The 24,758-nt window shown below is 36.7% G+C and overlaps 2 protein-coding genes across 2 annotated transcripts; one reads left to right on the forward strand and one right to left on the reverse strand.

The window, feature by feature from the left end:
* Positions 1 to 253: 253 nt before the first annotated feature.
* Positions 254 to 22,727, forward strand: LOC113494360 (transient receptor potential channel pyrexia-like). The gene is made up of 11 exons (XM_026872670.1): positions 254 to 338; positions 3,988 to 4,105; positions 4,507 to 4,707; positions 5,968 to 6,185; positions 10,615 to 10,796; positions 14,156 to 14,337; positions 17,976 to 18,204; positions 19,417 to 19,575; positions 19,861 to 20,976; positions 21,226 to 21,486; positions 21,812 to 22,727. Exons 1-11 carry the CDS (start codon positions 329 to 331, stop codon positions 22,694 to 22,696), a joined length of 3,561 nt encoding a protein of 1,186 aa, XP_026728471.1. The 5' UTR covers positions 254 to 328; the 3' UTR covers positions 22,697 to 22,727.
* LOC113494361 (dynein light chain roadblock-type 2-like) lies at positions 6,718 to 10,317 on the reverse strand. Its single transcript, XM_026872672.1, has 4 exons — positions 10,020 to 10,317; positions 9,744 to 9,822; positions 9,145 to 9,245; positions 6,718 to 7,102 (listed from the first exon to the last, which is right to left on the reverse strand). Exons 1-4 carry the CDS (start codon positions 10,041 to 10,043, stop codon positions 6,995 to 6,997), a joined length of 312 nt encoding a protein of 103 aa, XP_026728473.1. The 5' UTR covers positions 10,044 to 10,317; the 3' UTR covers positions 6,718 to 6,994.
* Positions 22,728 to 24,758: the final 2,031 nt, after the last annotated feature.

The following is a 24,758-nucleotide window of genomic DNA, read 5'->3' on the forward strand; positions in this document are numbered from 1 at the left end:
CTAGTTTCAGACCCAAGAGGAGATATCAGAGCGAACTTCTTGTTCATACTTGACAACAATTTTGCTTGCGTAAGCCGGCTTGTTGTCGGTAAAACGGTAATCACATTTTCCCATGTTCACGCACAGTGCACTGAGTGCGGTTGGCGTTTTAACCAAGAAAAGACGCGGCAACAAGAAACAATAAAATAAATTATCACCTCTATACGTTCTGTGGTCTATCTGCCGATATTCGGAAAGGAACTGATATGTTTAAATCATTATCGTCTGTAAGTTGTCCACGCTGTGTTGTGTATTTGTGTAATAATGTGTTTTTAGTGTTTGGATTGCTATGGATAAAGGTAGGTAGAACAGCTAATTCTCTAAGTTGTTGTTTAAGTAGTACAAGTCTAGACTTTAGATAGAGAATAGTGCTTAGATAGTTGATTGGTAATGTGTTGGGTCATCATTTGTTGTTATTGCGAAAGCATTTTGCACTATTTGTGATACTGAAATAATGGGTGCAATAGAGGTAGATATTCGAGTCTTAAATAGTTTTTTTTTTTTGTAATAGGTCGGTGTAGGCTGACTTCCATGACTGGCGTGCTTTTTTACATGGTACTGACTATTTAGGTAGAATGTAGTCTGTAGTCATTATTCATCATTGTAGCCAGTATTTAGTATTTAAGATTAAGCATTAGCTATCGAGAATCAAAAAGTTTTAAGGGGCACTCAACGGGAACATCAAATTGTTTTAAAAATCACGCGCATTTATGGGGATTTCCCGACTAGTTTCGGACCCAACCGGTCGCGGGCTTTGACGCGCGACCTTACCGCGTCAGCTCATGATTACGTGACATTGACCTGTCATTTCCATACATTCGAACGTTGGGTAAGAAGGCTATTGTCTTTACAAATATTTGAACTGAACAAATACTTAGTTCCTCTAAAACTGACGCGAACCGGCGAGTGCTAATATGTACCTAAACTTCACACCCGAGCGTCACGACTGGATATTTGCATATTGAACTGTGTTGAAGCTTCGTGTTATCTTATCCCCAGAACTAATAGCTTTAAACTCACCTTATATGATGCTTCTAGACGTTCTAGATTATATGTAAATTTCTAGCCACCGGTTGCTGGTTGGTGATACAAGATAAAATTTAATATTAAAAACCCCCAACAACTAACCTCACAACTTTTTAATGACTCGACTGATTTGTATGAAACATGTCTAAGAATTCTCGCTCATACTTCATTTTAATACAAAATGAAGTCGCTCAATCCGTTCAGGAGCTATATGATGCAATAATACTCAAACTGATCATACCCCTCTTTCTGCGTCTGGGTTTGTTAAATTTCATTCATATTATGTAGGTAATATGTTTGGCTGAACTTTTGCAGTTCTTGTCATTACACAAGCAGGTCAATTAATCAATATAATTTCATTAAATACTTCTCATTCAAGTTCATGTACCATAAAGTCTGTAAATACTTGGTAAAAGCGAGACAGCGCTCTTCACTACACATACCAATGTCTCGCTCACACGACGGGACGTTCAGGTTAGAGAGCACATGTTAAATGAATGACTAAACAAGTTCGAAATATGAACGATCTTAAATAAATATTGTAACAATGTCTTATTTTTCTTTAAACTATGCTTCTGTGACCTTCAACCATTCAGCGTCGTCTTCACTTAGCGTCGCGTCGCGTACGCGTGTAATTTTGTTAGACACGAATCTTAAAACAATGACGAGTTAAGAAAATCTTCAATTTTTCACATTATAATTTAGTGTAGTTTATACCGGTCCAAAGCTAACTAAGTGCCTGCCCACATATCTCTCAAAGTATGAAAGAAAATATGAATATAATTTAATTTAAATTTTTTACTGTTTCTCTTTTTGTCTGTGCATTTGTGCGAGATGAACTCAGCAATGGCTTGTAGGATTTAATTGCAGTTTTCTCTGATGAAGAAAAATACTTAATATTTGGTTTTCGTCACATGCCCATCAGCGCATACATAAAATTTTTGTTCTCACGTTTTTATACCCTCACTTTTTGCTTGGTATTTTATTGCTCCTTTCTTGCTTGTTTGTTTGTCGTCCTGGTTGGGTTTTTGTGCTCAATTTTGAGGTACTTCCCGATGAGCTAGCAGGCTGAAACTTCTAAGGTAGCTTCAAACCCGATGACAATGCAATTTACAACAAGAAGAACAGCTTCACCGGTTTTTATCAAATTTAAATTAATACATTTAAAATCTTTTAGATTTTTAAATGTATTAATTTAATTGTCTACTCACTCATTTTCCTTTTACAATGTATATCCGGCTACTACATACATAATACAGCTATAAATAAAGTTGTTCTCATGTCATATATATTATATCTTGTGTTGTTGTGATTCATTTAGTCTTGACACTCGTCGGTGCGTCGACCTAGTTTGTACTGATAATATTGTTATTGACTAATCTACGATTGTTGAGATAATAGGATATAGATAAACTGTGATGTTTAAATTGAGTAGGAAAATGTATCAGTGTGATAATTGTAATCAATGTTACTTTTTAATTCAGTTTAAAGAAAGCGATTATAAATTTGTCTTCTTTTTTGGGTTTCGTACCCAAAGATGGCTCCGATGTTTTCCGTCTATCGCTGGGCTGCTTTTTCTTAAATTATTATTATAGCTAACTGAAATTCTTATTGAAAATTGAAACTTCCACAATCCTGGTCCAATCGTAAAAAAGGTATAGATAACTTACTTACGTTTTAACTTTTATTTTCAATTTCTATGTAGAAATAAAATAAATATTACGAAATGGAGTTCCTTGTATTTATGCAATTTTTTTTTTTGCAATGTCCATCTTGTAGTTTTTTGTATATTAATAGATACGTATTTTTTAATTTGTCCCGCAAACATGAATTTTCCAAATTACAGTGAATGCAACTTACGCGTGACGTCACGATTGAGAATAAATTTTACCATATCCTTACGTCACAAGCCCCTTCTCCTAAACTTTAAAGCAGTTAATCTTTGTCAATTCTAGTTTTTGTGAAAAAGGAAAAAATACGTGACTCATACTTTTCGATTATTTAACTGAGGGACTAATGAGATTTTTTCTTTTTATACCCAGTCATCATCCCTATTTTCTTCGCCTTGCCCTTGGCATTCGCCCTATGCATGTTTTTTTATGGCATCTGTACTTCAAATCTCTGGCCCATATTTCGAACATTGGCCATATATCGAAAGAAAAACACTGCGAGGAAACTTGCACACATGAGTTTTTTTAAGGGTGTTATAGAGCCCTCAAATCTTCAATAGCCTACGCGTGCTTTAAACTCTGAAATCAGGTTGTACATTATCCATATGGTAACGAGAAGACCACATAGCGTACTATATTTACCTACATTATGTAGACAGTAGAGATGTAAAAACTCGACTGTTACCGACTCCCCTAACACCGCCAAACCACATAATACCAATTTAATGGCGCGGAAAATGGACTTAAAAACCTCCGAACAAAGTTATTCTCTGAAGGCATTATGCTATAATTCATAAAGGGGTAGGCAGAGTGCATAATTTATGAACCTCTCGACATTTTGATATAGGCACATCCCGAATAGAATTTTTGCGTGAAATAAATATAATCAAATCAGTTTTTTTTTCTCGGCTTGTGTTACTCGCGTTTTGGGATGTGATAATTTCGACCAACAGTGGGTTCATGAACATTGTTTTTTAAATTAAAACCTCAACTTTAAGCCTCTTGTCGGATGATTATTTTCACTGTTAAAGTAAAACCTTAAACTACCTTAGATGCATAATTGGTGAAATTTATGTCCTTGAGACCACCAGAGCAAATCAAAATGATAAACAAAATAATCAATTATCATATTAGTGAATTTCTTACGACATCCTTAAACTAAACACGGATGTGTTATTTTCACTTTTCACAGGGCAGGTGACCAGGCAGTACATATTTTTTAATCTACAACAGCGCTTGATTTTTCTTTCAGATTTAGAAAAAGGCGAGCAAGATGAAGACATCCAGCCGTTACTCAATCCAAGTGAGAGCGACCTCCTCCGATTACGACTGCAGAGACCACGGTACCTGGGGCTGGGAGCTGGACTACAGTATGTGTACTCAAATAATCTGATAAAAAATGAACTAAATTACACGTTGTTGGTTAAAACCATCATCGGATTTGGTCGGCTTACAGTCTAACTGTATGCAGCACGGCTCCATTGTATCAAAAGGAGCGACTGCCTATCTACACATCTGCGGCAGTCATTACGGGTAATCAGAAGCTAGACAGTCTAAAAACGTCGTATCGTGGCCTGGGTTGAGGAGGTCAGATTGGCAGTCGCCCCTTGTAAAAATATGATACTTAGCTGCATCCCATAAACTAGAAGCCGACCCCAACATAGTTGGGAAAAGGGTAGGATCATGAAATACCTTGACTTCAAGGAAATAAATTAAACTAAATATCTCGTTTTTTCACTAGCTTGTAATTAAATTAACATCATTTCCACAGGTCCAATCGTCCAATACTCTCAAAGCTGTCAATCCCCGACCTGACCCCATCGTCCATGGCGTCCACCGTGAACAGTACTCCCAACCTTGAGACCGGAGCCACCATGTCCAAGCACTGGAGGAGAGGCGACCGCCGCCTGCAGAGACTCAACACTGAACTGCTGGAAGCCATCGACGAACATGATATGGAGACGGTAGAAAAGTGAGTTGGGGAATTGAAGCTTTTCTGTTTTTGAGAATACTGTTTTTATGTTAGTAGTAGCAATGATACTTGGTTTTTCAACCTTCTTTAAGACGTATAAGGTTCGCAATCGTGTGTATTTTTTTTATACTTCCACCTCAGAGCATCGTACTGGATCACTTGCTTTTTGTTAGTTCTTGTGAACGTGAAATAGCTGCTATTCTGTCCCATAAAATCAATTTCATCAATTTTAACTCGAAGACGGTTGTACGTTTTTGTTGTTAAAAATATTATTAGTAATGCACGTTGCAAATAGGTCTTGAAAGTGTCATTAAAAGTCCTCCCGAAGAAAGGTATTTATCACTTTAACCAGTGCAGTAAAGGCATCGAACGAAAATTGCAACAACATATACACAAACAGATTTTTATATGTCAACTCCCACTAACCAATCACAATATTCACTTTGAGTGTATGTTAGTCTCATACCGAGATGATTAACTCGACATAATTATGAAGCTGTCTTAAACTAATTGCTTCCGAACTGCTGGGAGAACTACCACTTACGCATAAAATTATATAACTGGAGACGTGAAAGAGACAGCACTCTACACCGGGTATAACCATGTCCCGCTCGCACGAACTACAAAGATATCCTATCACAGATAGTGGTAGGGCTTCTGAACACGGCTCGCGTCTTGTAATTGTTTCACGACTAATTACACACACTTCATATGTGATTATCTTGTTACGTGAGCTGTTTAGCGAGACAAGACCATTTTGAGGTGCTGTAGTTGTAATGGGAGACAATTTAGTGTGATCTCCTGTTAAAATAGGTGGTTATCCCTAGGTAAGAAAGGCTATAAAGCTGAATTTCTTGCTTAGTTAATATTTTATTCTGTTTTAAAGCTCTTTGTTACAAAGAAATGCCAAGTTTCTGGTAGAGGAAGACTTTCGTTTCAAACGATGCGACGTGTATCTAACTAGTTTATCGCTTGAAGCCCAAAATTAATAGGAATCGTGTGATCTTATAGCCTAGTGTGCAATAGGAAAATCTTATATTTATCCCGTATACATTATCATGAAAAAAACAAGTTCTAAAAAAATATTCGCTGACACCGAGATCAATACCTAAAACCTAAATTAAACCTTTGGTTACAATGAAATAAGACCTAAATTCAAAATTATATTTTTCCTCTTGATTCAGTATCGGTACTTATCTCATTAGATCCACATGGGTCTACAATCGCACCAAATAATACTGTGTATCTTTCATTCAACAGACTCCTCAACGCGGGCGCCAGTCCAAACGCGACCTGCCGTCTGAGCCTGGTCTCCGCGTGCCACGTAGCCGCCCTCATCGGAGGAGATGCCTTAAGCCTGCTCATAAAGTTCGGAGCCGAGAAGCTGAGGACCGACAAACTAGGAAGAACTCCTCTACATCTGGCTGCGTTTGCTGGAAACGCAAGACAAGTTGCTGTGCTGCTGGACTTTCCTGAAGGTAAGAATGTGACTGGAACTCTTCGCCTGTAGACAGGTATAGGGTTTCGAGAGCTAGGGCTGATCGAATCAGTCTCATAAAATGTATTAGAATAAATTGACAAGATAAAGTCACGGAATTTTTCGAAAAGGAATGTCATTCTTATAAATTCAAAGTTTAATTTTCTAAAGCGATGTGAGATTATCTAGGGTCTTAAAAAAAAAACTTAGAAAGGGTCGCACCCATTTGAAGATCTTTTTTTTCCTTTACTTTAAATTCAGTTTATGGTAATTTTGTAATGACCTAGTTCTAAACTTTTAGTTGGAATAATGTATTTCACTTAGGTATTTTGGCTTAGGAAAGTGTTTGCATGGCGCTGACTTATTAATTAAAAACTTAGTGACAAAAACCATAACAGCTGTATCTAAAGAACAATAAAACTAAATAAAATCAATAAATAGAAACGTTTAATAAATCTAAGCACCTAAATACATGCAAAACACTAACAAACAATAAAAACGAAACATTCACTGATATAAATTAATTACGACTGAACAATTTCGACATTCAAACCAAATGTTGAGAATCAAAGCTATATTAAGGATTAATCTAATACGTAATTAAGAACAATACTAAACAAGTTTCACCCTCAAGAATCATGCTGTCTCTATCACAATCTTAAGAAATGTAGAGACAAATATACTTGGAACGTACTCTACAGTTCTTGTATACAACGACTTCTTGGATCAGTAGACCTTTGTCACGGATTGGAAAAGAGACAGCTACAAGTGATGTAGTGTTGTCTCGTTCTGACATGGACATTTGGTGGTTTAGTGCCTTCTCATGACGACAATGATGTGGAACTCACTGTCTGGTGCCACTACAGCCTCGGACTTCCTGGAGACCAGCCTCAGGACCACCAGCTCGTCAGTCACATCCTAGAATAATAGAACATTTTAGATTATGAGCTCTTATACTAGTATGAGTGCTTTGCATTTGTTGAAACGAAAGGCGCGATGTCTAGTGTGCTGTTTCTCGTGCTCAATGGCAATAGTGTATGTTTAGCCTAAAAGAAAAATAATTTATTTATTTATTTATTTATGTTAAAACGATAGAGACACCAATTACATTAACATAGACGTGAAATTTAAAATAGAAAAACATAATATAAACTAGAAAAACCGTCCAGCTTAATTATAAACATGAGAAACTTAGTTACATCAAAGAATAAACTATTAATAAACAAAACAAACGTAATATAAAATTTAAAACAATAACAAGATACACATTAAACTATGCGTTCGCACAGGCAGAGACACAAACACATTATTATTTTAAAATCTTCAACAAATAGATCACAGTTCGGTTCAGCTTCCATGAGGTCATTGAGCATAGCTAGAACACGGGGAACTGGGGATGAGGCCCGGGCCACTGTGCGACTAGTAGGTGCGGTTAGTAGTCGGTGTTTTCGTCCTCGAAGATAGTTGTTAGGGACGTAAAGACGAATCAGCTCATTGTGCAGATCAGGGGCATCGGTTATCCCTCTAGATATTTTGAGCATGATGTTCAACTGGTCATAGGCTCTTCTAGTTTGCAACATATTAAATCCTAGGTGTCCAACAAGAAATTTGGTTGGATATAAATATGGATAATATCCAAACCGGAATTTATAAAGGAACCTCAAAAATGCCTTTTGGACCTTCTCAAGCAAAATTAAGCATATTTAAAAATAAGGATTTGTGACGCAAATTAAAGAGGCAATTTATCTTAATCGACAATGGATTTTACAAAACAGAAGAAAAAGTCGGCCAGAACAAACAGGAAGACAGAACAGAAAAAAACTATGTCAGTCAGCATTTATTGATAACTAGACTAATAACAGTGCCTATTGCTTCACCGGAGGCCATGGGTTCGATTCCCACTTAGGAAAAATGTTTGTGTGATGAGTACAATAATTTATTCTGTGTCTGAGTGTTATTTTTCTATCATATCTATATAATATATATGTATAAGTATGTTTACCAGTTGTGTAGTACTCACAATACAAACTTTGCTTAGTTTGAAACCAGATGTCGCTGTGTGAAAGTTGTGGAATATGAAATTATTATATAACATTATAATTGCCTAGATCGAATCCAGTATCAAAGAAACCACAAGGAGATTAGATTCCTTGTGGAAAGCTTCGCGTGCTTAAATGTAATTTAACGAAAGACGAAAGTTTCGTCAACTAGGCTTCCTATCGTCAATTTGATAAAATAGTTTGTGGTACTGTTCTACTAAAACTGTGTAACGTTGATTATTCAAAAGTACCATTATTCTAAGTTGCTTTGAAGTTCGTAATAGGATTGTAAGCAAAGCGCCTTAAATAAATTCCTGGTTAATTTGCGAAGCTCCAAGCTACACGTAGACCGTTAGATGCCTCGTCGATTATGTTTTATTAATGTCCCGTTCAGATTTAAACTAATAGACTTAGAATATGTACGAAACTAAAAATTAATGAAAGAGGAACGAAAATCAGAGTCAATTTAAAAGTTTTATTGTTCCAAACTCACGCAAAGTAAAAATCGGATTGGATGCGTGGAAAAAAAATGGTCCTTGAATATTGTCTGCTCAAAAAGGGGCTATTTTCAATACTAAAAGATTGAAAACTTAAATGACCTTCAAAAATAGAGCATACCTCCTACCATTACGACTCGCTAGAGCAAGATTGTATCCTTTTTAGGAGTTGGGAGAAAGATCAACAAGGTCGACTGCTTCTTCAACCGGAGCCGTCTTGATTCCAAAAAGAGACAGCACGGTACCCTGCTAGACATATACCTATCTAAATAGTACCAAAAGACCCGGACCTTAACTTCCGCAACCAGTTCCAGGCAAGCTTCCATATGAGGAAGGATACTGGACCATTGGGCTGGTGGTGAAGTGCGTCTGCCAATTTGTCCTACGGTTGTTTCTAATATCTATCTTTTTGTAACATACTTACAATTTCCTTAAGCGCGTTCGAGGCATGGTGCGATAGGTTTCTCATATGATTCGAGTAGGTGGCAGCTGTCAAACTGTCCAGGGTTGTCGTCTCAGGGAAACCTACAAGTTATGTCGTATGGTAAATATGGTCAGACTGAAAGACGGCTGAAATATAGCTTAGAAAAAGAGGTTAGGTTCTTGCAACGTATTGCCATGCAACGACAACGTTTAGTCCACAAGACTTTGAGACTTTCCGCTTCCTTCTCTTTTTTTTGTTTCATGGGACTACTCACACACGGTTATCTGATCCCAAGCTAAGCAGAGCTTGTGTTATGGTAACCAGACAACTGATAAACTTACTTATATATTTCTAAATACATACATATTATAGATAAATTACACCCAGCCACCAGAACAAATGATCATGCTCATCACACAACATTTGTCCTGGGCGGGAATCGAACCCACGACCTCCGGTATAGCAGTCAGGGTCACTAACCACTAGACCAACAGGCCCGTCAACCGTTCTCTTTGGGTGTCCATGAGGATTCCCTCAAAAAAGTAGTCTTCATGTTTTAAGATATTTGTACCAGTAGCAGATTTAAACTTAGCACATACCTTCACAGTTAACTATAATTGTACCGACGACGTTTCCATTCTCGTTGATTCGCAACATGGTTTTTGTGGCTCCAGGGCCCTAGAAAAACGCTCTTATTTAACCATGTACTCAAATCGTCAAGTGAATTTAAGATTACTAATCTGGGTAATTAAATTAACAAGTAGAAGTATCGTGTGTTATTGATGACTGGGGAGAGAGAAAGACGTGTCAATTTTCAAAATTATACAAAAACAAATTGATCATTTTTTTCTAATTCTGCCATAGTATGTACTCACCATAAAATTGTGGGCGATCTCCATGATTCCAACTTAAAAAAAGAGTTCACTTCTAAATAATCGCTTTTACGATGACAACTACAAAAACGCTTTGAAAAGTCTTCGGTCAATTGAAATTGACAGAAATATTATATTTCTTTCTTTGGAGCTGTTGATATTGTATTCTTAAAGGCCAGGTTGCCACCTGTTGTTTCAAGGAGGTACGAATGTAGTCAGGGATATTAACGAAGATTAAAACGATCATTAACTAATTGCGTTTGCATCGTGGGATTCAATTATAAATAAATAAAACTTGCTTGTCATTGGAGAGGCTTATGTCACGCCTGAGTGTTCTGAGATGGACTGGACTACTTTGATACACGAAAAGCAACCTCTTTTTAAATTAATGCCCGACACACATATTATCTTTTTTTTAATCTCCTGTAATCCACAGTCTATAATGATAACCAAAGAATCCCTATACGTAAGTTCGATGTGTCCTATGTGTTTACAATATACTAAGACCGGCATTAAGTCCGCCTTATGTACCACAATTGTACATGAAAGTTTCAATAAGCAAGTATACATAAATGTACCAATCAAAATTGCCTTCCAGATATCCAAGAGAGGGTCGGCTCGGAGAGCATGTCCTCAGACACGGAGGAAGATGTGAAGAAGCTCTGCCCCACCATTAGGGAGCTGACGAACGTGCGCTGTGACCTCGGTGAGGTCAACTCACAACTGCCGAAACCCTGGAGCGATAACATCGACCATGACTGCAGGGATATAACGGGACTCGTAAGTGAAGATATAATGTTTTAGGGGGTGAAACAGGAATACACTTAGACTTATTTTCATTGTTGTGTGACCCATCTACAGTTTTCATACATTGATTGTTAACACCGTTAAATATTAAGGCGTTTTGCGCCTCCTGTAGGTATTGGTGGTTATCCCATATTTAACTCATTTTGACTCGACTCCTGCAGTAAGGAATTTAATCCTTGTGTCGCGCGGGGTTTACAAACATACAACTCACATGCACAAAGACACCTGGACTCAGAACAAGCATTTGTGGATTACATAGTGGGTTTGGCGTGATGAACTCAACCACTCGGCTATCCGTGCAGTCAAAATCAAAATTATTATTCTCTGCCATGAAATAGGAGAAAGAAAGCGGAATGCTTTTTGTGTAAATATTGTCATGAAAATAATCAATGCTAAACCGAGTAAAGATAAGACATATTCTGCAAGAAATACTTCATTTTGTAAGTAGTTTTGATGTTTTATTTCATGTTTGATTATTTGTTGCAGAATAAAAAAAAACTAATAAACTATCCCCGATCCGTGAATGGCGCTATTTCCGAGTCTTGTGGGCAAAATGCACAGGGGCTTTCCCGTCCCTTATACGAAAGTAAACAGAAACGTAATTGCAATCTACTGCGGTTCTAGAGGAAGCCGTTAAGCAACCCTCAAAATTGAACGGAATCATGATTGCTCCCAAATTTAATTAGAAAATAATTGTGCTTTCTCGGAGTATGTTCCGGATAAGGGTCCATCTATATAAGTGCATTGCTCATCGACCAAGATGCCTGTTTTCTCTGCAAAAAACATTATCTTCTCTATCTTTTACTAAAGTGACCTAAAAAGACCAAGTGCAATTGAGCCCCCTATTTTAACCCCTGAGTTTGTTTCGACATTCCTTCTCATGGCAGTCAGATAGGTAGACTCCAGTGTTCTCAAAAAAGACATGTGATAGTGATGATATGTCTGACCTAAAAAATGAATGCTTTCATTTCATTTTATTAGACTCAGTTCAAATATATCGCAAAAAATATAAATATTTGTAGTTACATAGGCAACTGATAATTTATTTCTGTCATATATGAGAATTGCTCTCCTCAGTGCACTAACTTTATGTCAGTATGCATAAGCCCTAAGTCAACACTGCGTTATGTAACAAGGTACCACATCCAGTCATATTGTGATGTTAGTTACACGCACTTACCATGATTACTTGCGCCATTTTATTGTCATAGTTAAGTTTTAATCGCGTTAACTTAACTCCTGAGAACCTGAGACACACAAGTTTAGGTTAATGGATTGTTTCAGCTGTTCTTGAGCTTGCTTTGAAGCGAATGTAGATTTATGTGCTAGGTTTTTGTGGCCTGTTTTGTTTAGTGGTTAGAGAGAGGTCCAGAGGTCGTAGGTTCAGTTACCATCAAGGACAAATTCGCATGTGGTGAGCATGATCATTTGATCTGTTTCTGGGTGTAATTTATCTAAAACGTGTAGTATTTCGAAATATATTAGTATGTTTACAGTTGTTTAGTGCTCATAATACAAGTTTTATTTAGTTTGAGACTGGATGGCTTTGTGTGAAAGTTGCGAAGTGTTATTAAAAGCAACTAATTATTAGACAAGCCCGATTACTGAACAAAGAAATACTTTCCTTGATATGTATTTTACCAACATAAAATATCACTAGGATTTTGTATCCGTATTAATACTAAGAACTACTACTAATTTTATTACGTCCTTAAAGTCTCAAATTTACTGTATGCATTCATAAAGCGGAAGCACTTCATCTAAAAGCGGTAATACAAATCTTAAATCATATTTAATCACTCCAATGCACTTTTCATTTCCAGGCTTATATCTTGTTCCCCTCACTAGCTCACATCTTTAATCACGTTCGTACGATCCTTCCGTAAAATAATATCGTATACCCGGTACTCGCCGTTCAGATCGCCTACTCTGACATCATACAGTATTATTATTCTATTAGTGAAAGCGTGACAGAGCACCACATCGTAGAGCGACATCTCTTTTCCACATCTTCAATGTTGTTAGTTTGGGAGATGGTGGTAGGTCCTCAGTAATGCCGACACGTTTGATGGATGGCAAGACGTGGCCCAATGTCTTATAGAGCTGGCTAATGAAACCACGGACATTCCATAAGATCCACACGCCTGGAGTATTAGCTAATCGTAGCTTGCGATAACATTGCGATAGTTGTTGTCGAAAATGGAGTATTTCTCTGAGGAAATATTTGTTTTGTTTTTCCGAGTTGATTATACTGGTGTTTAGTTTCGTTGACTGCACGGATAGTCGAGTAGTAAAGATCAGCGCGCCAACCCCAGTGTACGTGATGTGGTATTTATAACTGCGTAGTATAAATGTTTATGTGATCCACAAAATGTATATGTATAAATCGTTTTTTTAATCTCTTCAATGCAAAACATTTGTTATATGATTCTTTCAACTTACGAGTTCAATTTCACAAGATGAATAGCAACCATTGTATTGGCAATTAAGTAATAGAAATCGACAATTTTTGCTTTCAATTGTTGTTAACTTGCTATTGCTAGTTACGTGTTACCGTTGTTCTTCTTCAACAAGATTGAGTTATTTCAACGTTGACGTGAAGGAAAGTCTAATGTCTCATTAGTTGCGTACGTTTTTGGATGGCTAAGATTTTTTTTGTCTAGATCTTATCACCTGCCTAGTCTGAAGTCCCGTTTAATTCGATGTCTAGCGGATTATACTTCTTAGTATCAGGGCCAAGTAATTCTCCGCTTATATATTTTTTAATCCAAAACACGAAACAACTCTCTATCCTGTGCCCATCCGTAGCAAGTCTGGCGGTGAACTTATACATACATCCAATTTATCTGAAAATCTTTACCTGTCGAGCTAATTGAATGATTATGTTACTAGTCTTGCAGTTTGGTAAAGGTTTGTTGTAACAGGAATATCTGCATAATTCGTGACATTTTCATATTCTTGGTGACAGTGGATTACGGAATACGGCGCTGTGTTTACCTTTTGTCATGAAACTCTAAAACATCTTAACCTTAAAGTTAGACGAACTCCGTGGTCGAGTGGTGTACGCACAGGTTTCAAGGTGTCGCTAGCTCTGAGGTCCCGGGTTCGATGTCCGGTCGGGTCAATGTAAAAATTCATATTTTCTACATTGGCTTGGATCTGGGTGTTTGTAGTACCTTCGTTGTGTTTGAATTCCATAACACATGTGCTTTAGCAACTTACTTTGGGTTCAGAACAATGTATGTGATGTTGCCCGCATTTATATTTATTTTTTATTATTTACATCTTAACCATCATTGAACGCAATACTCTATCAGCACAATTGTCCTCAGCTACCAATCTTCCAACCAGGCTGGACGCCACTGCACGTGGCCAGTTCTTGCGTCCGGCGCCACTGCACACGACTCCTGCTCGCTGCTGGTGCGGACCCTAACGTCACAGATCTAGAAGGTCGCACGCCTCTGGACGTCGCTGGCTACGCGTATTACTATAACCAAAATGTTGATGAGAAGAAGTAAGTAGATATACCTGTATTTTTTTTTTTAATCGATTAAATAAATCTGCAAACTCACGTTTTTAATGCCACTCCATTCAAATTTTATCAAATTCGGTCCAGCTGTTTTTATAGTTGTAAAATGCATTGTCATCGGGATGGAAGCTACCCTGAAAATTTCAGCCTGCTACCTTATGGGGAAGGACAAACAGAAAAACAAGAAAACTGCGTGTATAAAACGTGGGAAAATGACGCTTTCGACCCTAGGACCTTATGGCTAAACTATATCTGCACAAGTTGATTTATCACAGATTAAGCTACTTTTAATATGGTTGGCCCGTGGGTGGTTTCGGAAGGCACTTTAATTTGTCCTGGGTTATTTATAGGGAAGATATAATCTTTGATCACCTAGCCCACGCAAGCTCACTGCGAGCTGGATTTTAATATTTGGAAACCATTTCTAACTACATTTTCCTTCACCGTTTATCATTAACTTTAAAAAAATTACATTGAATTTAACTTCACGTGCATATAAATCCATATACAGACGGTCTTCCAAATTGTGTTTCAAGACTAATTTATTCTTAACTGTGATTTTAACACAATTCATTTACATGGTTTGTCAAAACAAGTTGTATAGACACATGGGAATTAAATTCACCATCATCTCTCGCATGACATTCCTTTTAATGTGTCAGAAATATTGCCAAAATTTCATCTATAGATAAATATATTCAGATAGGTAAATAATATTATTGAGTACTTGTTCAATATTAATTGCAATCAGTCTCGTTGCCACCTGGAATACGTGACGATGTTATTACCGTTATAACTATTTTGCGTAATTGGAGCTCCCTCCATTTTCGCAAAATGTGTTCACTGTTAGGGGTGTGTTGGTTTTTGCTAACTATTACAAGGGTCTTAAGTAGGTTCGTTAGCAATCTTTTTTAACCGACTTCAAAAAGGGGGAAGCTTACAATTCTTCTGGTTTTTTTGGAACTAAGCTTTGGACTAGATAAGCGAATTTTGTTGATTCTTTTCCATTAAACCTAGAATAGCTCATTTTGGTCCCTTAAAATTTTCAGAATGCGATTTACAAAGTTTTTGTGTTTAAATACTGTCTCAGTTGCATGAGATTATGTGTTTGTGACTTTGCAGCTCCAAAACAGATGACCAAATTTCGATGTGATTTTGTTCGTTTATACAAGTTTTTATTGTTCAGGTGGTTTAATATCTTTGTTGAACTCAATATTATCTAATTAGAATACTATTTAATGTTATTCAAATAGTTAATGAATGTTAATTCATCCAAAATGTAAGCCATGTTTGTTAATAAGGCTCTTCAAATTTACCTTAATCTGTAATCAGGATCTACGCGGCCTGTATGGAAATGTGAATCATGGTAATTACAGTTCAGTTAATTCAAACTATGAGGAAATTAGTCGTGATTTGGTACTTCCATATATGTTTGAATAGCTAGTAGATTTGTTTTTTTAGGGAGCCGAGCCCATAGAACAAAGAAATGTATAGGCAGTAATGAAGTAGTTATTTAGCTCGACGATTTGTTGGTTCGATACCTGCGTCGGACAAATATTTGTGTGGTCCACGAATGCTAGTTGATAAGTCTGAGTGTTTTTGTGCATCTAACTTGATTGTTTGTAAAACACACTGCGACACTAGGATTAAATTCACAAGTGCAGAATCAAGATAAGCAATCGTGAATCACACAAATGTTGGTCCTACACGTTGATGGAACTAGCGACACATCATTCACGAAACTTTAGACAAACAAATAACATGTTAATAAGCTCACCACGTTTTTATGTCTCGAGCACATAATTTACAAAAGCTACGTCTAAATAAACCATTACATTGTACGCTTCCTCCAACTACAATTTTAGTTGCAACTAAACTCAAAGGCAAGCCACTCCATTTTAAATGAGATACTAATTAGACATTCGCTTTGTAACGTCTTAGAAATTCAGGAGGATGCCGTCAATGCAAACTGCAAGACTAGGTACAGGCAGTAACAGAAGTCTACGAACAGCAAGGCTTTATAACACAAGTAGCTGTGGTTCACAAGCTCGTAAGCCGTTTTTTTTGGATGGAAAATGATTAAATGATTTCTTCCGCTTTGAGTTGAGCGGAAGGGGTTGTCAGACTTCTTCGGACTAAAACGCACCCAAGTTCCTTCCTTTGGCCTTCGTGTACCGGGGCTACAGTAACCCTTTCCGACAATCCCGCTGCACCGGAATCCATCAGCCCTAATTGGCCACAGAGGGTTTCGCACGCCTGGGTCGGATAGGTGTCAGCTAACTCTGTACCAAATTTTGAAGTGAAGTGGTAACAAAGACACACATACACTTGTTTAAATACCATTTGTGCGATCCTCTCAGCCACGTCATTGCCGAAAATATCACAAATTCGTGACGTACAAATTTCATAAGGATAAGCTGTGTTTTCTGCTGTGGCGGACGTTGATGAAATGTAATTATAGAATTGAATGAAATTAGTTTCAGCTGATCACGGTTATACTATTGTATGTAACTGTGATAACAGGCCTTTGAGTTTCTGTACATATATAGTTTTGAGAAGTTTACTACTTATCTTTTCCGCAACTACTTTCACATTTTATGTTTTTATTACTTCACTAGCTTTTCGCCCGCGTCGATGTCGGTTATATCGCGTTTCCAAGAGAACTCTTCAAAAGTCCGGGATAAAAACTATCCTTTGTTCTTTGTCAAGGTCAACTCTATCTTTGTACCAAATTTCATTAAAATCACTTCAGTGGTTTAGACGTGAAAGCGTAACAGACAGACAGAGTTACTTTCGCATTTATAATATTAGTAGGGATTCAAATAGACTTTTGTTCCTGTCTGTACATATATTGTAATATTATTCCCATTAAGAATGTGTTTCTAGTAAAGACGCATGTTGCCTTTGGGAAATTCAGGTAATTTTTGTTTATGTAATTTCAAAGATAGTATAAAAATAGAAAGCCTAAAGCGTTATATTAGTATTTTAATATTTAATGTGTCGAAGTAAGAGTAATTTTTCAATGCCGTGTATTAGATATTGGGTCTAACTCATTCATCTTCTAGAGTATTGATGTGCCAGCGAGGCGGCCTAATGCGCCGTTGATACAATATAAGCTTAAGCAATTTTGTATTCATGTTTAATATCATCTACAGATCATTAGAATAGACAAGGAAAAAAGAGCACAATTTTGCTTTATTTAAAAATAATCCTTTTCAATAAGATGTTAAAACCCATATCGCCATGGGAATGTATTTTGTATAGGTATTACAAAAACGTAAATCCATCCTTACTGGTTAACCAAATGCAATAGACAAGTTATTCATCGAAATTATTCATACTTTCTTTAAATCCAAAAATGGATCCAACAACAAATAATTTAATTCTGATGTCGCTAGGAGTTTCTCAAGTCACATGCAAAATGTAAAAAAAACATTTTGTTTTCGATGTATCGTTTTTTTATGTATCTTCTATTATTAAATAATGCAACGGTTTACTCACGCGTAATGATCGGGATTGCCGGATCTTAATCATGACCAGACACGGCCGCAATCGGACAATCCGTTGCATCATTTAATAATGATTAATTCTCACGATAATTACAATCAAAACTTATCTTCTAGCATGATAGAAGTAATAAAGATGCTTCTCAACGCTGGCGGCAGCTTCAATACAATGAAATACAACAAGTTGAACAACCTGGACACTCCACTCCACACCGCCGTGGAGATTGAGAGCTTGGAGACCATCCAGTTACTCCTGGACGCGGGGGCTGCCGTCACCTGCCTCAACACGGCTGGACTGACTCCCTTCCATGTTTGCGTCAAGAAACATCTGGATGAGCATTTACAGGTAATAAGGACTTTTTAAAGGGATAAGTAAAATTGGAAGAAACCCCTCTTTCCTGTCCTAGCGGTAGACCGCCATTTTACCCTAACACAGTATGTATTAAGAATCATTGTTGTAATTTCATGGTATACAATGAAGAATATTCTAATCTAATCTAATCTAAGAAAAAATAATTTATGTTGAAATATGACCTGGTAGCATTGTTGTTTTAGACATTGATTTGTATGCTCGAAGTGCATTTGATCCCAACGAAGGCAAAGTACACGTGTGACTTTTTTAAGATAATGTACCGTCTTAATTATTTTAAGATACCTAATACTGAAAAACGGTGAAGTTAAACATGGTGATGAAACCTGGATTTCAAATATTGTCTAATGAGAAATCCCCAACACGCGGTGAGCTAGGGTGGTTATTAGTGAAAACTTCCTTATAGGGAAGGAGGAATGTGCCCAGCAGTGAGACGTTCTTAGGCTAGTATTATTATTATAGACCGAGGTAAATCGAAGGGGGAACAACATTACCTTTCTTTGAGAAAATTTTGAAAAACTGTAAGTCTAGGGTAATTTTGTTATTCAATTTCCACTTAGGTATGTATGTAATTTACGTAAAAGTACCTAATTGGCGTAAAATTTTCATTATAGCCTCAGAACATTGTATGGTTCAATGAATCTTAAAAGGTCACTATTAATTCTAGACTTACCAAAACTTGAAAATTAAATTAGCAAGCTTAACTGATTTAGGAGTTCTTAAACTTTGATCGAAACTTTTCCTTAGTAAGTTATTTATAGTCTTGTAGACAAATATTTTACAGATGACAAAATTCTCAACTGAAACTAAACTGAAGAGTCAGGATCAGTCAGATAGTACTTTGGGTCTGATAAACCTAAGTAAACTGGAACATCTGGTTTATCGATCCATAAAAATAACATAACATTTTTAAATTTTTAACTTTTTCACACAGCTCAATTATTTATCAAACATGTTGAAAACACTAGCACCTTTAATTAAAAAATAACTAAATCAAAATCGCTCCTTCCATTCGGGAGATATAATGCCATAGACCGACACACAGATACGTAAAACGTATATCACCCCTCTTTTAGCTTCGGGGGCTAAAAAAGGTTTAAAAAAGAACTGAACCCTGATATATTAATAGTCGGTGATTCCAATTGACTTAATAATTTTAATAAAAATAACATGAATTTCTTTCTCTAGCTCCTCGCAAACTACGACTACATAAACGCGAATCCGCTACTAGCTGTAGTGGATGTGAAGGATAAGGAAGGTCACTCGGTACTGCAGGCGGCGGTGGAGGCCGCCTGGGTGCCCGGAGTCTGCATCGCGCTGGAGGCTGGTGCTGATGTTACGTCCAAGGTAAGGTGTGCAAGATGGTGAGCTTATGGAGAGAATAATTCAATGATAGACTGTTGAACAAGAAACTTTTTACTATATGAGTTAGCAATTGTGGTTAAATTAATATAATGGCGACTTTAAAATCTGCTTAGGTATACTTTGGTAGTTAACCAAGAACACTAACAAAATTGAACGACAATCTAGTATTTTAGTCCTTTGTGAAACACTTCAAGGTTAATTTTATCTAACCGTTGAAATCAAAAATTGCTGTTCTGTTATGTAAATTTAAATCTTAACATCCCTCAGGCTAACGACGGAGAAACTCCACTACACTCAGCGGCAACCCTCGGCAACGTCGATGTACTCACAGAAATACTCAGCATAGCAAAACAGAGAGACGCTATCGACTACCAAAACGAAGAAGGTGAAACAGCTCTATACAAAGCCATCAAAAACGGCCACGTTGAATGCGTTAAGCAAATACTCAATGAAGGAGCTACACTTAAAATAACCCTTCCAGGAAACGTTAATATACTCCATGCAGCAGCTGACTACGGACATCTAGAAGTACTAAGAGTTCTTCTAGAATTTGACGAAGTAGTTACCGACTCTTTAATTAATGCTCTAACCGAACCAGATACAAGAGGTTTTGGACCAATACATTACGCTGTCACAAACAATCATGCAGAATGCGTAGAACTACTTCTATCAAAGAAAGCTGATATTAGATTAAGAACAACTTCAGTACCACATAGATCGTCAACTCCTTTACATTTGGCCGCTGTCAAAAACCATGTAGATATAGCGAAAATTATACTCAAGTTTGACAAAACAACTGTACATGAAGTTAACAGTCTGGGCTGGTTTCCATTACACACTGCCAGTCATCACGGCAGCAGAGATGTGATAGCTTTACTTCTTAAAGAAGGGGCTGATCTCTCAGGGTACACGGACGGTCCAAAGAAAATGCGAAGAACAGCCATCGATATGATTATAAACAATCTGTCGAAACCAACGGAATTCATGGAAGAAGTGTTCGATTCATACATTTCGAGTAACGGCCAAGATTTGCAAGATCATAACTGTGAGGTGACTGTTGATTATGGAATCTTAATGCCAACGATTTGTGAGATGGCTCAAATGAAGGTTATAGAGACTCTGCTGAAAACTGGGAATAGATATGGACAGAGGAGATTGCTTGTCCATCCGTTAGTCGAAAGCTTTTTGTTCCTAAAATGGAAGGCGTTGTTGCCGTTCTTCTACACGATTATAGCTATTTATGGGATTTTCTTGTCATCTCTCACGATATTCATTGTGTCAGTATTCTTCTATGTAGATACGCACGACAGTCCACCGGCCTTCTTGAATCCTGTTATTTGGAGTTACTTCGTTTATGCTTCGATATGTTTGATACTTTTACAGGTAATATTTGGTAATATTTGCTTTACTGACACAAATATATGGCACTATCAATACCTTTTAGCACACACGATGGTGATCAATAAAAATATGAGTTTTTGTGACATTTGTTATTTACATTTCATAAAATCATTGGCTACAAGAGTTTCTTTTATCTGTTGTGTTTTTATTGGTAAAGTGATTTGAGTGCACTTTTCTAATTCCGCACCTAAAAGGCATAATTCTAACTAATAAATTTTTACTTGTCTACAGGAACTTCTATACATGAACGTAAAGAGCAGTAGATATTTCTTACATCTTGAGACCTGGGTGAAGTTCGGTTCCCTGGGCTTCGCAGTCATCCTCCCATATGCCGTGGTGGTGGTCAACATCCAGGAGCATGAGTGGCCTCGCCACGTGGCTACTGTGGCCATCCTGCTGTCTTGGCTGGAGATGACCTTCCTCCTCTCCAGGTTTCCCAACTGGGGCTACTATGTACTCATGTTTGGGAAAGTCGCGTCGAATGTTGTAAAGGTAAGCACTTTTGGTTTACGTCTTTTTCGTATTTTTTTTCCCATAGATGGATAAAAGAAATTAGGCAAAGGACTTTATAGACCTTATGGTCTGAGACACTAAACTTCAATTCTTTTGATTTAACATTGTTTATGTGAATATTAAAGTAAAGTTTGGGTATTTAACGTTATCACTCCCTACAGCGAAAGAAGAAAACAGTTTTTTATAATGTTTGTTGGCGAATCATAAGATAAGGAAGTGTTTGGCTTGATTATATTTAGATAAATCTTATTAATACCTAGGGACATGCAAAGTCACCGTATTCAATTGATTACTTTTGCTTCAGATCCTTCTAACCTTCACCTTCCTGGTCATCGGCTTCTCTCTCAGCTTCATGATCCAGTTCCACTCCCAAGTGCCCTTCGACGGGCCCTGGTCAGCCCTCGTCAAGACCATAGCCATGATGACGTCAGAATTCGAGTACGGAGACCTATTCGACGAGGAACGAAATGCAGAACTTGCCACGTCACTCATCATAGCCAGAATAATCTTCCTAATATTTCTGTTACTGGCTAGTATTGTACTTATGAACTTACTCGTCGGTGTGGCAGTCAATGATATCAATGATTTAGAAGTATTAGGTAATATTAGGAGGCTAGTAAAGCAAGTAGAGTTCTTAGGAACATTAGATACCCTAGTATATAACAGAGTATTTAAGCTGATGCTTCCAAAGAAAGTGAATACTAGATTAAAGAATAAAAGAAATGTATCGCGTGTGATGATATTAAAACCGGGGAAACCAAGATGGGGGCAGTCTAGAACTTTACCCTCAAAAATCAAAGAATCCATATTCAACAAAGCCCAAATGATGAAAAAACAGATCGAGGACGAAATCGGCTTTAAAGCCTTCAATACCAAATTAAATGAAATGCATGATGTGATAATGATGTATAATAAAATAAGAATGGAAGAGCTCGCTAAACCTAAAGAACCAGAAAAAGAAGTAGATATATCTAAACCTAAGTCTACAAGTCTGGCTGCGCATTTGAATGACTTGGATGATGCGGTGGAGACCTTGAAACATCAAAATGTAGTTTATGTTCAAGAGTCGAGGGAAGCTGTAAATGTTCTGAATACGAAGTTAGATGAAGTATCTAATGAACTGATGGGTATTAAGCAGTTTTTGGTCAAGTTAGAGAGTAAGCTTGAAGGAAGTATTTATATTGATTGATATTTTTAAATAAACGTTATTACTAATTCAATTTGTTGTCTTAATTTCTTTTCTGGTAAGGTTTCTTTATAAAACCTGACCATTTTTTTACGAATAGGCTAAGGAATATTAATGATCGTAGTTATCGTTGCCTTAAGTTACCTTAATGTTTATTTTGATTATTATCTAACTCATTTAACTACTGACTAAATTTTCTTGGGATTGGATTAATAAAAAAAAATTGTCATCATCATCTCAGTCATAGGATGTCAACCGCTGTACATGGACCTATTAAATATGATAACTTATGATATTAGCTTATTATACCTTTGTGTAATTTTCAAAATATCTGATACTGATTACTAAAGATCTTGAAATTAATATTAAATCCAAGACTTTATTGTCACTCCTCCAGTTAGAAAATTATTAAATCTAATTTTACCTACAGTTTCGAGATTACGAATTCGACGAAAGCATTTACGCGTAGGTGGTCTTTAAATCTGCAAGTTTCGAAGCTTATGATTCTCAAGGGAATTTGTTCTTGCTTCTAGTGTTTCTTATAATATTATTAAGTGTGCCTCAAGGAGTTTCTTAGGAACTTTACGAAACTTACACTGTTACCCTCCTTTAAGATAACGATAGAATAGTGTGTCGTATGTGCTTCCTTGTAATAATTATTTTAATAATTGCAACAAAGAACAGTTGTTTACACAACGGAACGTTACGTTGTTTCAAGAGATAGTGTAGGTTTCTGTCCAATAGATTAGGTGACAATTTGACTAATACATTTGTTTGTGTCTGTGATCTGTGAAAATTTCACTATGCAGCTGTGTAACAGTTCACAAAGATATAAATATAGCCCGGTGACGGACGGACTGAAAGACAGAGAGTGGAGCTTAAGTAATAGGGTTCCGTATTTTATCCTTTCTGTAAGGAATTCTAAAAGTGTTGGTTTATTTATGTGTACATTGCTCCTATGACTTATTTCCTTATTCTAGGTTATGGCCTTTTTTACAGGAAACTCGGTCAGTGGGTCATCTTTGATTTGTACGTGAGCAAAACAAATTGGCTTAAAAAAATAACAGTTACTAGAAAGAAATGTTCAATGAGATTTTTTCTCAACACTCTTAACAAGAATGATGACTCATTTACTATTTCACATTTTCCATTAATTTATATGAATACAAATTGAATCAAAAATTACTTTTTAGTTCTTAAAAGCCGTAGATATACCTACTCAAAATATTTGACCAATGCAAAGTTTCACTGAAATTGACAAAGAAAAATCTATCATAAGCTTATATGCAACATAATGAAAGTTTTACGTATTCCATCGAGTTTTCACATCAATAAAAGCCGCTAAATACCGCCAAAAACTTCCTTAATTAATAGGCTCAACGTGTAATAACAAGTAATTTAACGCAAGTAGGTAACTTATGGCGGAAATAACTTCATATTATTAAGGACTTGCCACTAAACTCTCGCACAAAATAAGAATCAACATGATTTATACTGGGACTGACTTAATAAATAGACCAGAATCACTAGATCCGTGACTCTCCTTTTTATTCGAAAATTTTCTGTACAAATATGTGGGTGTTAGAGTTCAAGTTGTAGTGGATGTAAGGTGCGACGTTAGCGGAATAATGATGTATGATTTCGTCGGCAGCAGAAGGAAAAGAGCAAGTATTTTGATATAGTGCCCTGATTGAACATTGTTATTTTGTTATTGTACAGTCAACATACGTCTATACGTGGCTTGGTCGGCCCTAATTTACGAAAACATATAATAAACTTGTTTACCGCTGTGAGTCTTTTATTAAAATACGAAAACTGATCAACTGCTAGGTTGACTCATGAATTGGGCGTTCCGTACAAATACGCAAAGAAACTTGCAGTAATAAGTTCATCACTCATCTAACTTATGAAAGTACCAACCATATCTAAATCACGACTTCTTGTTGCATTGGCAACAGAAATATATCTATAAAACTGATGAACTGGACAGATTGTCTGTTTTTGCAATCGCACGACGATACCTTCAAATGTCTGTAAACATTCACTCACGTAGATTTTAAATTAT

Source organism: Trichoplusia ni, chromosome 5 (assembly GCF_003590095.1).
Source record: "Trichoplusia ni isolate ovarian cell line Hi5 chromosome 5, tn1, whole genome shotgun sequence".
Lineage (NCBI taxonomy): Eukaryota > Metazoa > Arthropoda > Insecta > Lepidoptera > Noctuidae > Trichoplusia > Trichoplusia ni.

Coding starts and splice junctions, on each gene's coding strand:
- LOC113494360 (XM_026872670.1), top strand. Junction 4,708..5,967: donor GATATGGAGACGGTAGAAAA/GTGAGTTGGGGA, acceptor TTCATTCAACAG/ACTCCTCAACGCGGGCGCCA. Junction 18,205..19,416: donor ATCTGGATGAGCATTTACAG/GTAATAAGGACT, acceptor TTCTTTCTCTAG/CTCCTCGCAAACTACGACTA.
- LOC113494361 (XM_026872672.1), bottom strand. CDS start 10,043: ATGGAGATCGCCCACAATTTTATG. Junction 9,246..9,743: donor AATTATAGTTAACTGTGAAG/GTATGTGCTAAG, acceptor CATAACTTGTAG/GTTTCCCTGAGACGACAACC. Junction 7,103..9,144: donor CGAACGCGCTTAAGGAAATT/GTAAGTATGTTA, acceptor CTATTATTCTAG/GATGTGACTGACGAGCTGGT.